A 14,403-nucleotide genomic window follows, 5' to 3' on the forward strand; every position below is an offset into this window, starting at 1 on the left:
ATTTAAGGTCTTAAGACCAAGTCAAAAACATATGGATTGTGATGCTCAAGTAAGTATACATGTAGATATTCATCGTTCGCGTAAAGTACACAATTCTCCCAGGAGTAATCTTGACTGAAAACCGAAATTTTATATCCCGTGTAAAGTTGCGAAATCAGTCGGTATATAAAATTTAATAAATATTTGCAGCTTCTTATTCCTAATACTTCTCTATTTAAGGCATACTGTACTACTCCTAAATTCATTTTTATTTTCAGTACTGTGATTTATTATATTTTATTTATTTATACATTTGCCATATGGAATAAAAATTACAGAAAAAAAATTACTAAGATTACAAATTTACGGGGCAGGAAGAGCTACAGATAAAGTGGCAAGGAAGCCCAAAAGAAGTTATATAGCTGGTAGAAAGTGGGATCCTCATATTTAATTATAATTTATTGTAAGCTGCCACATTATGGTCAGGTAAGTGATGTAATAATAGTAATAATAATAATAATAATAATAAGATTATTAACGAATTTATTTAAGAAAAAAACTGATTGGAGGGCTTCGCTCCTCCCATCTCGTTGTAAAGCTCATGTTTATAATCGTAAATGAATTACATTTCCATGCTTATACAGACCCCATTTTAAGGAACTTGGTATACTAGAACTTAATGATAGCTCCAGTGAAGCCAATTTATGTATTTTAGCAAAACTTCAAGTTTCCTTTAAGGTTTTGTAACAACTTCTCCCAAAAACTAGAAATTTCCATGTGTAACGTCTACCCGAGTGTCGGACAAACAATGAGAAGTTGACATCGAAGTCATTAAATCTAGACCCCTTTCTTTCTTAGTTCCTTATCAGTAATGATCTTAATCTTTCCATCTTAGACTCTACGCCTTCCGTTTGCTGTAATACATCCATAGTTTGTAGTCAAGAAGGTTTAATAATCTCTTAGAAGTTTTCTATAATTTCTTTTAGGTCTCATCGCCAATTTTCGTTTCTCTACTTAGCAATAAAAATAAATAAAGAAACCAATAAACAAATATGGTTATTGTTGTTGTTGTTGCTGCTGTTATTGTTGAGCTTTAATTTGCTGGAAGCTCTGTTGTTAGCTTTCGGCTAAATCTGTATCATTACCATTACCATTATAGCTAATAAATTGTGTGACTTGACGTAACATGACGTAACACTTGGGTTTACTTGTCCCCCGACCATCCATTTCAAATTTATTACAAAGTGCGACAAGTGTTATTACAAAGAGCGACAAGTGTTATTACAAAATGCTACAGCTTATTTTATTACAAAGTGCGACAGGTTTTTTATTATAAAGTGTGACAGGTATTACCACAGGGCACCCACACAATCTGTTTGTGTAGCCGATCGTTATTTTATAGTAAATGTAGTGGTTTACCGTTTGCCTCACCTATACCGATATATCGCCAACTATGTATATAAATCAATGATAAATAAACGTTGAATTACCTTACCTGTGGTATATAGTCGTCCTTTTACCCCAAAAGCGGTTTTTTGAGCGATTTTGAAGGAGTTTGAGTTCGCCGTTGACAAAGTGCGATAGGTATTACAAAGTGTGACAGATAGTCAGAACACGCGTGATCAGATTACGAGTGGTAGAAGGTCCAAACGCGCGTGATCAAAGTGCGTTCTGTGCATCAATACATATCCAAACGAATGCTGGCTACATAATTACGAAGCATGTGCAATAACAACCTGGAGATTAGGATTACGGGCTCCTCTTGTCGCCCGCAAAAAGATGGTGTCGAGGAAGCCTGAACTGGAAGCCTGGGGCTTATATGGGGTCTAGGGTCCCTCTAGGTTAGTTTAGGAAATGACAACGCGATTTTACGAAATAGACTTAAGTCAGTAAACTAAGATGCTGTGAAAAGAAGAATGATAAAACTTAATTACATACTACTTTCAAAAAGGAGAGTCAGGCTAATAATATATTTTAACTAGAATATTTAAGTTAAAGTTCACATTCAACTGATTTAACGGTAAATTTTAAATTAGATAGACTAGTCACAATACATACGGTACTTAAATGTTTGTATAAAGAGCTTCAAAAGAGTCACGTTGGGCCTTGGTAGGAATCAAGGTTATGCGAAATTGTGGGATCGAAGGCACTTGGAAAATCGAGTTTTATAAGGCAGATGTGAATAAATTGTCGAGGGTCGAAGGCAATAGTGAAGATCATTAGATGGTTACTATACCGCCGCCCGGTTAGCTCGGTTGGGAGAGCGCCGGTCTGCTGAGCGGGAGGCCGTAGGTTCAAACCCCGGCCGGACCAACACTCAGGGTCTTTAAATAACTGAGGAGAAAGTGCTGCCTTTGTAATAACATCTGCAAATGGTTAGACTTTCTAGTCTTCTCGGATAAGGACGATAAACCGTAGGCCCCGTCTCACAAACCCTTGCACATGTAATAAATCTGTGGGACGTTAAAGAACCCACACACTCTTCGTAAAGAGTAGGGCACGTAGTGCCCGGTGTAGTGGTCTATCTCACTTTCACACTCATGTATGGGGGCGTCATCACTCATTCCTTCAGTACTTGTAAACTGCACCTTAAGCAGTCTGGCAAAGTCCCCAACCAGTGTTGTAAGTTATCCCTGAAAAGCCCTGTGGGGAGTGGATAATAAGATATTTACACTTCATACGAGAACATAAAAGTGATCTCGAAAACGTTTAAGACGAAATGGAATCCAGCAAGAAATTGAGTAATTTCAATTTCAGTCGACAAAAACCTTGTACCAGAATAATTTTAAGCATATTACATTCTTTTTCACATTTTTTAAGGGCTGTAGTGTTTTCTGTAATACCACCAAAGAAAATTTCTTTTCGGAACCCGAGAAAATAAATGTCAAATTTCACAAAATGACATCTTTACACATGAATTTTCAGAATTTTACCTGTGTTTTTCACATTTCTTGTAAAATATGACATTAATTTTCTCAGGCTCCCATGAGAAATTGTCTTTGGAGTTATTACAGATAACTAATTATATCTATCGCCATTGAAAAGTGTAAAAAAAGAATGCGATATTGTTCCACTTTGTCCACTGGAAATTATAAACTTACTCAGTTTCCTAATGGACTCCGTCTTAATATTTTTAAATTCTTAAAGTAAGGTTCCGAACGAGCTCGATAATCTTTATTGTCAATTATTTGAACAGTGCGTTTCTGTACAAGAATGAGCGCGACGTAAATTGGTTTTATAAGTTGAAGCCCAGCAGAAGGTTGCAGTAATGTAAGTAAGGACATGAAGGATAAACAAGTGAATATATAGTAAAACGAGCGAAGAGATTTCTTGGGTAGACAGTATTTAGGCTTATAAATCATACCAATTGTTTTGGCCATCTTAGTAAGTAGCGCCAAATATTTCTGATATTTCAGTCGCACCGATAATAGTAAATGTTCCATTTGACTTCAGACTGAAATCGGCTCCGGAAATTCTGCTTGAATGGATCGCGTTCTAAAATATGCATAGTCATTGAGTAGAAATCACAATGGCGGAAAGCACACCAAACATATGGTTGAAATTCGCCGCCATAGCACACATCATTTTCGGGGTGTTCTTGTTTGCCTTGGGAATCTTAGATTATGTCTTCGGCGATGTCACAGCTGATGTCAAAGTCAGAGGAGAAATGTTACTTGGTGTTTGGTCTGGAATTTTGGTAGGCCTAAGCTAGAAGCAACTTCAGAATACCGGCCACCTTGAAACGATATTAATCAACTATTCAGTTCCGTGGTCGTTCAGTGATCTAGTAAAAGACGTGATTGCGGTTTACATTCTTGCAGACCATCTTACAGACTCCTTTGAAGGGTCACCGATTTCAAGTAGTGGAACGAGTGCCCCTGCATTCAGTAATGTATTACATAATTAGTGTAACTTTAAAATGTCGCTTTACTTAAGCTTTAGAACGAAGAACCATGTGAATCACAATGTAGGATTAATAACTCCCTTATTGCAAGTCCGGCTTTATTTTCGCATTTTTTATATAAATTTTAAAATAATTTGGCGACTGCCGGACTGTGGGAGCAGAGTTTCGACGTATAAGAGTGGCCGGGTATTCTGAAGTATAGACACAGAGAGTCCACCCATATTGTGTAGCTCAGGTTAATGTTTGAATTCAAAGGAGACGTATGGGAATATCGAAAACGTTCATATCATCTTAATGAATTGAAAATCGGCTCGGAGGTGGGCGCTAGACTGGTCCAGCGCTGGGTCGCCGAGTTTCCTCCCATGTCTCTCTTCCATACTCGATTGTAAAACCCTTCAAACCGCTATAATTCGCCGTTTTCAGCTGCGAGAACGACAATACACAACATTTCAGGTAAAAAGATGTCTATTTTGATCTTATTAAGAATTCATCTCATTTTTTTACGATAATAGGAGCACTTTCGATATTCCCATTCATTATATAGACACGAGTATTTTACTGGAAAATATACCACTCGTAAAATTCATAAAAACTGCACCCGGGACCCGAGTGGTTTGTTTTCCATAATCTCACACGTGAGATTATCGATGACGTAATTTCTGTCATTTACCTCTATTATTTTATCGATGTCTTTTTGTCTATATAATAAAAAGAACATTACACGGAGGCTTGAAGAGATGAATTTTATTTTCTCGCGGCAAAACTAAAATATTGTTTTTGCCACTCGAAAATAAAATTCATATCTTTACGCCACCGTGTAATAGCCTCTATGTATTGGGCTTGCAAGCTGTTTTTTTATTCGGACTTGCACGTCGACCCCCTCAAGAGCCGCTGCGGATTCTTTTGATCGCGTACGTTCCGGACCAGTCTTCGATTTCAGCAGTATCAATACAGGCATATCAACTGAATGGAGATGAAATTTGTGGTGGTCCCAGTTAGTCCCAAAAAAAAGATTTGAATGTAAATGTCCAACGAAATTTTCGCCCATGAAAGGGAATCCAAGACAGTCTTGGATTCTGGATTCTACTCTGCGGATTCTGGATTCCAGGTTATTTCAATCTTTTGTCAGTGGAACTTAGATTCTGGATTTCAATCGGTAGTTGGATTTCGGATTCTTTGAGCTGTATTCCGGATTCCAAAGCCCAGGATTTCGGATTCCACAAGCAAAAATTCCGCCGTTTCCGGAATTCGGATTCCCTTACATGAGGCGAAAAGTTCAGTAGCAATGTTAGCCTAATCATGTGTCATAAAAGACAACCCAGAACATACCAGAACCTTGCTAATGAAATACCCACCAAAATTATATCTAAGTAAAAGTAGGTCGGTACACACCCTGGCTCTCATAGCGGGCGACAAGAGGAGCCCGCAATCCTAATCTCCAGGTTGTTAGTACGTATGCGTCGCATGTATGTAGCCAGCTTTTGTTTGGACTTCCACAAAGAATGAATGGAATGCACAGAACGCAATTTAATCACGAGCATGTTCACCTTCTACCCCTCGTAATCTGATCACGCGTGTTTTGACCACCTGTCACGCGCGTGAAACCTACGCAATTAACGCAAAGCACAGAGACAGAGCAAAAGTTTCTGGACCTTCAATCGTTGTCGCCCTCACTCTTTAACCTTTGGTTATTACTAGTTTCGAAATCATAATCATGTGAATATTTGATAGATGTGCTTCACAGGATATCTGGGGATTCAAGGAGCTAAAACAGGGAGGAGCCGTAAGAGCCGCAATACCTTGGTGAGTTGACAAAAATATAGATACTGACAGAGTCTGAAGTTCAATTGCTGTTTTCATTGCTGCATGCACGAAGCACGTGCACGGCAGGGATATCAAGCTTTCACGAAATCAAACTTCAGTTTCTGAATAGTACACGCCAATGAGACCGGGCATTATCCGCTCTGGCAGGAGGTTAACTTTATTGACCGAGACCGTCAGAAACATTGCATACCGTACGGTTTGAGAAAGTATCAATCGAAATACTGCCCACTATAAATGAGCAACGGAAAACCTTATGGGATTCCTCCGTTTAAAAGCCATAATTTTTTTCTAGGTTGGTACCTTTATGGGATTTACCGTCATCTCAACTTTTTGGGGCATTGTGCTCATTATTTTCTACATTCCTTCTAAAACATCGGTAGAAGAGAGCATCGGGGTTTTAACAATTCCTATCCTGATATTTGGCATCGCTGCGTTTGCTACTGGATGCGTGGGTTCAGTTGTGTCTTGCTTAGCTCATGATTGCTGCATTGCTCAGTCCTCTGGTCAGGTAAGTGAGACAGACAACTAGCGATTCAAAACTGTTTATCAGCAGCTGGGATAATGTTTGTAAAGAAGTTTCAAAATATGTGATCGCGTGGTTGAACTGCTGTTTAGCCAAAATATTCTGTGCCAGCCATTAATATTGTTTCGTTGGTGTTTAACTTAGCTGATTGTTCCCTGGAAAAGCAACTCTCGACTCAGGAAAATTGGATCTAGGTCTAGTTTCAGCGGGCTCTAATGGCATTGAACCATAGGCCGGTTTTTGCAGATAAGAAGGTGATAATTTGTGCACAATGTTTCTTTCAGTTTGATGTCTATTCGATGCGAAATCCTATTGTTTATCGGACCGCGAAAAAAGTAGTGTTTTGCTAACTATTTAAGTTGTTATGTAAGCCTTAACCAGGCACTATTTCGCTGCAGTTCACTCAATTTTAAAATTTCTAGACTGAGATGACACCGGTTTGAAACCTCGCAAAGTCAGATTACTGAATAAATGTTCTAAAATTTGCTTCATTTTAAACTTGGACTCGTTGGAATGTTTCTAGGGACCATTAATTTACTGCCCGGCGTTAGATAAAGGCTTTTAACCGGCCTTTGAATGAGTTTTATTGTTTTAAATTGCCAAGTAGTAGAATGAGTTGATATTTTTGCTAACCCGGTTTTCAAAAATCCCGGTATACATAAGAGACTATACTAGGGTAAACGAGCTCATGTATGTGACCATTATTTCTTTCAGCAAACCCAACCTGCATCTCATCAAATTTCCACAATTGGAGGTCAGTTAACTGAATTATAGAGCGTAGAGACCAGCCTCCTAATTTTACCAAAGACGAACAGGTAAGAGTAAAGTCTTGTGTTATGTTTTATTAGGGAGCTCAGCACTTAGCAACAATGAAAGCGATGGCAACGAAGTGGTACAAACAAGAAAAATTTAAAAAGGAAAACAACAAATCTGCATAGGCATCACAATTTTGGGTTTGTTTCTCAACGACGATGTGAAACTTCTTAACATGACCACAAACGTAGCCTGCATAGTATAGACGGTTTTTTTGTGTGTGTTGTTTCCGTTTGTGGTCATGGTTTGTAAAGATGACGATTGGTAGACAGAGGTCTAACTAGAAAACGATGGGGGACGGGTGAGTGGAAAAAGGCAAAAAGAATTTCTTCCTTTTCCCTCCCTGAAAGTCTGTACGGACGGACGGCGGACGCGTACAATGACGTCATAACCAAATAGATTTCCATTGTTTATAGCAATGGAGGCTCCTCGCGTGCCTCGCGCACGCGGAAGCTTTGCTATTATATGTATTTCGAAAACGTTATGACCCCTATCAATCTATACAGTGTCAAATTCCTTCGATTCAGTTACTTATCTTAATTGCGTTCTTTCTTTTTTCTAGTATTCTGTAAAGACTTACCTGTGAAGTTGGTGTCTCCAGTTTTTAACTGTTTTTCATTGTCTGCGTCTCATTTCTAACACTTCTCTACCTATACAGTAAAACCCCGCAACTAAGAACCTGGATTTTTCCAAGTTAGCCTAAACAGGTTGTTAGTCGCGGGGTTTTATTGTATTGTACAACTCCTAAATTCTATATCTTTATTTTTACTACTGTTATACTACCACATGAGAAATTTCTGCAATTTGATTTGCTCAAAGCATTGGTATTTCAGCTTAATTTGAAATACTTACATGTGAAAATTACAAACCTTTTGCGGGTAGTAGTATAAACAAATAATAGCATGATTTGTACGTGATATTTGGCATAAATACCACTTGTGATATTTCAAAATTGTCTCAAATTTCACTCGCCTAACGGCTCGTGAAATTACGTATAACAATTTTGAAATATCACTCGTGGTATTTTTGCCAAATATCACTACAAATCATGCTATTACCTAATATAATAACTAATATAATAATGTAATAGTAATAATAATAATAATAATAATAATAACAATAATTACATTATTGAATAATTTATATAAGAAAAGAAAACTGATTAGCGGGCTTCGAACCCGCCGTCTCGTTGAAAAGAGCGTTATTAGAATCAACAAAGAAACAAATATACCGGTACAAATATTATTGTTGTTGTTGTTGTTACTGTTATTGTTGAGCTTAATGATATCGGAAGCTCTGCTGTTAGGTTTCGGCTAAATCTACATCATTACCATTACCATTACCATTATTGCCCCCGCACGGATTTGGCCCAGAAGGCGAAATCCCGAGGAGGCACTCCTGTAATTCGCGCGTATATTAAGAAAAGTACTTACAGTTGAAATATACAGACATACAGCCAATATAGAAAAAATCTTTATTTGCTTGAACAGGGGCCGCGAGGAATCGGTAGGTAATGATGACGTTTCTATTGTTTGCGCCCGCAAGTACGAAATGGTTAGGATGACGTAAAGACAGAAAATCCTGAAGGGACCGCTCAGGTAGATTTTGTGACATTTATTGTGCAGTCATACTTCGGCACTCTTTTACGTTACGCAGACATTCTGTGGAGCAGTTATTTTGAAAGTTATGGACCAAAGACACTCGTTAAGCGCTGATGAGGTTATAAGGTGCGTTTAACTGTGTATATATTAACACTTGGAGAGTTTGCCAGACACGAGTTCACAAATCTTTGATTTATATTGGAAACCTTGCCAGACACTCTTTCTCTCTCTTTGACCGGAATAAGACTCAGCCCCAAACAACCAAGACCAGTGAGCAACGGCTAGCTTATGACTAGCAGAATGATGGACGATTACAGAAATTCGCCCACAATCAAATTCTGTGCTGACTTTTAGGGCCTGTTTACGTGGAAGCGGGGGACCCCAGATGGGTGAGGTAACCCGCTTGGGTGGGGTAACCCGCCTGTCCGTATAATCTCTCATTTTAATTTGATCACGTTTACATGATAGGTGGGGTGACCCGCCAAATGTTACCTCACCTACCTGTGGTCCCCCACCTCCAAGTAAACAGGCCCTTATTCCGTGCTCACAGATGTCCTTCCGTTATAAAGTTTCAAATAAGACTAGAACGCGCGAACGTGAATCGATCAAACGTCCTTAAGTTTTAATTTCTAAGGCTTATTTTCCGGCAAATAAAATGAACTGAATGTAAAAAGTGAAAGAGAAATAGCGAAAAATTCAACTTCTAATTAAATCTTTTGTTATGATTTAGTATAAACTATTCTCGAAACAGAGAATGTTTTGATCAAAGCTGTGTAAATCGAGCTAAAACTGTGCATGGAACCTTGCGTTTCCTGTATTTATCTCACCTATTGTCTGGAATATGTGTGAAAATCTTCATTATGAATCGGTATATTTCAAAGAGCTACACAACGAGCAAGAATACTATTGACCGACAATATACAGAACGGGGGCAGCTGTGGTGTCAACTATTACTAGTAGCTAAGAAATTGTGAGACTGGACGGGGCAGTTGCGGTTTGATTCACAAATACGGTATTGCAGGTGCCTCAACACGGCGAATTCCCTGGGGAAGTGATCACCAAGGTTTTAAACCAACATGCTCTATCATCCTTTTCCTCCCTTCGTAGAAAAAGGTTTCCACTTTTGGATGTTTTTGTTTTTCAAATGAGCGGCTCACTGTCCTCTCGAGTAACACTTTAAGACAATCATCTTTAAGTAGTTGAGTCGTTTACAGGTGCGTCATAATTATCTTTTCGGCTACTCGTCTGTTTACTACGTTTGAGCTCAAGGAGCAGAGGAATTAATGCTACAGGAGTTATGCTTGATCTTGATTGTCGTTTAATTCAATGTGCGACTCTACAAACAAACGTGGCCGGTAATAGTGTAATGCAACTCTGATGAAGATTACCTGAGGAGTACCCGACAGTAAAGACTTTTGGGTTCTAAGAAGAGAACGAGAATTAGAACGAGAACGATGCTAAGTGTTGCGCGTGCGTGTGAACCAGGGTCATTTTGGCGGGAAAACGTGACTGCCGTCGTCATTCTACAGTGAGTTTTAGCGAGAATGTCGTAGTGCCATTTATTTTGCCTGTAACCTCCTTCAATAAAGATAAAAGTGCTAACTTTTCTAGAGAGACAAAAAGACTATGAGGCTTTCCGGGGGGTCTATTTTTTTGAGAATACGTGAAAAAACTTTAAGTCAAATCTAGTCCTCCTCCTCAAATCTAAAGGTTTCTATTGGCTGGTTGGAAGGTGACGTCTTCGGAATGCGAAGCTTACTCTGTCATGCGTCGACTGCTGTGAGTTTGATCGCCATCCTGGCAAACCAATTCAATATATCGCACGAAGATTATTTTAGTAGATACGCGTTACAATGAAACCCTTTATCCGAATCCTTGAGTAAACAGTCCCAATTCATTAAAAAATCTTTATTTACATGAAAGACTATCTAGGCTACTTACAAGGGATAAAAGATTGACGTCCGTAGAAATTTGCACTTTGTTAGGGACCAAAATGTAAACACTATTGTAGCAAAACCAATGTTAGAACGAACAGAACTGGCTCCCGATTTACATACATCGTACCTGACTTAAAGATTTAGCAGAGTACGTGCTTTCCAAAAACAATTAATCATATTTTTTTTCACGTTGGTGCTCTGTAAATAAATGTTTTCACTGGCACACACCCTTTAAGATTTTCACATTGTCTTTTGCTCAAAAATAATAACTACTTTATTCAATGAGCAAGACTAAATTTTGGGCCTGTGATAAAATCGCCGAGGGATCATTTTAGTGTAACGACGAACACTTACAGTGTTGGTTTCTGTTTTCCAGTGTCCAACAAAAGTGAGGGATTTTCATAAAAAAATGACGTTTTTATCCCTCTGTAGTAACAAAAAGAAAGAACTGAAAAAAATCATATTCGTCTGCATTCCTTGAATTAATATGTACAATACCGACCAAAGGTTTTATTTACAGTTGAAGTCGTTGACAAAACTAGACATGTTTAAATACTATTGTAATAATCCTTGAACAAACCAACGTGCCGTCATCTTTCTTTGTTTATCTTCTGATAGTTTTCCACCATGCGGTCATAATAGTCACGTGACAACCAGAAGCACTGCAGGGGGTCCACGTGACTTGAGCTAATGAGAACAACACATTCTTGGTAAGTGGTAATGTCGTTTAATGGGTCTCCACTGTCATGTAGAGATCTGGTTTAAGATGGTTAGTCAATTAAGTAGCGACGTTATTGGTCGTCTGTAAGTTTTTAAACAGTCGTTTATTGTTATTCAAATTGTCGGTTGTTATTTAAATTGTCAGTCGTTCTGTCGTAGTTAGTTTTGGTCTGAATCCGTCAATAAGTCGTTTGTACAGTGCCGGTAACTGTTGACTGCTATTCAAAGGCGTTTGTTCCAAGTTAGCAAACCAGCTTTCTAAAATGAGTCGTTGATAGCAGTTTGTGGAAAACGTAATCAATTGCAACCCACAGTTTGCATTAAACTACAGAACATTTCAGTGTCAAATTTACAGTCAAACTCTTGTCACAGACTTTTTTAAAGTACTGTCGTGGAATCATGTTTCATAACATGACTCAAAAGTGACGCACCTTTTGCCGTTACAAAACTTGATCACCAGTCTTCGGCCATTTGAACCAGCAATCCAACCGGGGAGGTAGACATACAATGCTGTAATAAACAAACAATAGTTACAATAATAAGTACAGCTAAACTCTGAGGAATCGCCGAGAATTTACTTCAGCAGGCTGTAACTCACAGCTTTCAACCCTCAAACGGTTCCCATAGAGACGCGAAAGTAATCAGTGACAAACAGTTGATTAGAAAGCTTACTAAAATAAGATATCAGAAAACTAAGTGATGAAATGGCCGAAACAACTTTATATATATATATTTATCTTGTGAATGCAAGTATGTTCAACTTCACGAAGGATATACTGCCTCAAATTCGTTACTGAAGTGGTTTTAAGCACAAACAGTACACTTGAAACGTTGTTTAGTTGTTGCAAACTTTCGTTTCGAGTTCAAAATGTTGGCTCTTTACCTGGATCACAAAGTGCGAGCACGCGATCCCCTATAGTCAGCGGACGGCGTTTTGTATGAGCACCGAACATGTAACCAGAACTCTGAAGAAATAAGCAAAAACAAAACCTGTTATGGTAAAACTAGGGTCTCCTTTCTTCCACCCCTGCCCTTTTTGTCATGGCGTCGTTATTGGCCGAACGACCAATTCAAACGGCGATCGGCGCAAATCCAGGATTAGTTACCAAAACAACTGTTTACATACTATTATCCAATACTTGGAGCTTAATGGACTTCAAACAAATTGGCGAAAGTATTTTCAAACTACAACTTTCGTGTGAACCATACTAAAACTTTAGCAGAGTGATTTACTCATTTATTTGAGTATTTCGGTTGTACCTGTAACTGCACAGACTGATCTGCCCACTCGATAATGTACTGACGCCCATTTCCAACACGTTCTCGCACAGTTCCTAAACAAAGTAAAGTGCAAGTTAGATCTCATTGCATTTTACATAATACGTACTAAACCCACCAATGATTAAAGAGAAGGATACGACATAACATGTACTTAACACGCCGCGTGTTAAGTTCGTGTTATGTCGATACCTGACCGTAAATTACTAGACAGATTTGTGCGCAAACAAAATTTAAAGTTCCCAGCGACATAAAATAAAGCTTAATTCACTGCGCGATCTCTCTGGTCAAACAGCCGTGTTTGATCGTTTTGTGTCTCGCTTAAAGTTTTTGCCCCAGTAGACCACTACTAAGTAAACAAATGTCGCAAAGAAAATTTACCGATCATACCCGATTAAAGGTCGAACGCCGCTTATCGAAACACAAAAGAATGTGAGAAACAAAAGCACTATTGTCTTCCAAAAATGCAACCCGAACAATACGCAAAGTTTGATACGCGACTGTAAACCTGAAAACCAGAATTTTTCAGTCCAACTTCCCCGGTCAGTATAACTTGGCCCAAAATTTCATATCTACTAAGACTTACATACGCTTCGAAATCTAACTTCAGTGGCGCGTAATTAATCGCGCACAACGTGGCTAGTTTACAGGAACTTAAGAACAAAAATTACCCTGAGCAAACCGCGCATGCAAAGTCTCTGGCACCCAAGGCATAGAAAAGATTGGAATTGATCGAGGATACCATTTGATGAAGACAACCGAGACCCGGAAGGGATGCCTAACGAAAACACGTCTACATTAGTAGCCTTTAGCAACTACGCACCAAGGTGAAACATGCCGTCCTTCTCGTTCCGGGCAACCACAGCCTGGCCCACTAAGCTCTCTTCACACTGAAGGATATACTGGCAATCGCTCTCGAATTTCTCAGGAGTTATTAAGTAGCTTTCTTCTCGTGGTATAACGCTTTCTATTCCATCATAATGTCGAACGTATAGTCCATCATTTTCCAACCTCAGTACAGTACCTGAAAAAAGAATAAAAGCTCAACTCACTAATCAAAAGCAGCAATTAATAGGAATGTTTCCTGACAGCAATATCGCCTGCTTAGCTGGCGTTTTTTTGGGGGGGAACACGCGCGTGAACGAGCGAGAAAGCCGCGAACATAAGCGGCTTCCCCATACTTCTCTTCCCTTCGCCACTCAGTCGCTCGCGCGCGCTTCCCCAACAAAAGCGCCAGCTACGCTTGGTAACGCAGGCTACTGGCAAGACCTGCAGTGTAGACCTACGTATGGTCTTTGATTTGAAGTGGAGAAATTTAGATTAAATATCTCAGACGTAGCTGCTTCAAATTTAGATGTGGTTCACAGGAAGCAAAACACCGGAAGCGTCACGCGAAAAGCAAGTTTAACGCAAAATCCCGCAAACCACACACGCCCTGCCCTGTTTCTCTCTCCGTTTTCACGCACGCTCCAAACGCGGGTCCTGGCATATGGCCAACCCGAGAAAACTTGTTGGGCATTTCCAGCAAAATAAGTCCAGAGCCCTTGCATGTGCAAATAAACAAATAGTGTTTGATTTTTAATGAAATACAGGGTTCAACTTCCCCAAAATCATGCACAAAGATAAATCTTCATGACTGTCGTACCTGGTGCATAAGCGTAAGGAAATGAAGGATGAAGCGCAATCACAGGATCATGTAAACCGATTTCATTTTCAGCATCATCTGCTTCTGTGATGATATCCGGTCTGTAGATTTGTTCCAGGTCACCTACGCTGTCCTCTACGAAATAACTTCCATCTCCATAATCTTGCTTGATGGTGCCT

At 39.2% G+C, this 14,403-nt stretch overlaps 1 protein-coding gene across 1 annotated transcript in view; it reads right to left on the minus strand.

Annotated features, from left to right (window-relative positions):
• Positions 1 to 10,567: 10,567 nt before the first annotated feature.
• The window catches only part of LOC140947698 (von Willebrand factor A domain-containing protein 3B-like), a 32,622-nt gene continuing 28,786 nt past the window's right edge, over positions 10,568 to 14,403 (minus strand). Inside the window, exons 37-42 of the mRNA XM_073396874.1 lie at positions 14,225 to 14,401; positions 13,403 to 13,603; positions 12,562 to 12,635; positions 12,185 to 12,266; positions 11,733 to 11,811; positions 10,568 to 11,268 (exon numbers count right to left, since the gene is read on the minus strand). Coding sequence (XP_073252975.1) covers positions 11,172 to 11,268; positions 11,733 to 11,811; positions 12,185 to 12,266; positions 12,562 to 12,635; positions 13,403 to 13,603; positions 14,225 to 14,401 — 710 coding nt within the window. The 3' untranslated portion in view covers positions 10,568 to 11,171. The remainder of the gene's footprint in view (positions 11,269 to 11,732; positions 11,812 to 12,184; positions 12,267 to 12,561; positions 12,636 to 13,402; positions 13,604 to 14,224; positions 14,402 to 14,403) is intronic.

Source organism: Porites lutea, chromosome 9 (assembly GCF_958299795.1).
Source record: "Porites lutea chromosome 9, jaPorLute2.1, whole genome shotgun sequence".
Lineage (NCBI taxonomy): Eukaryota > Metazoa > Cnidaria > Anthozoa > Scleractinia > Poritidae > Porites > Porites lutea.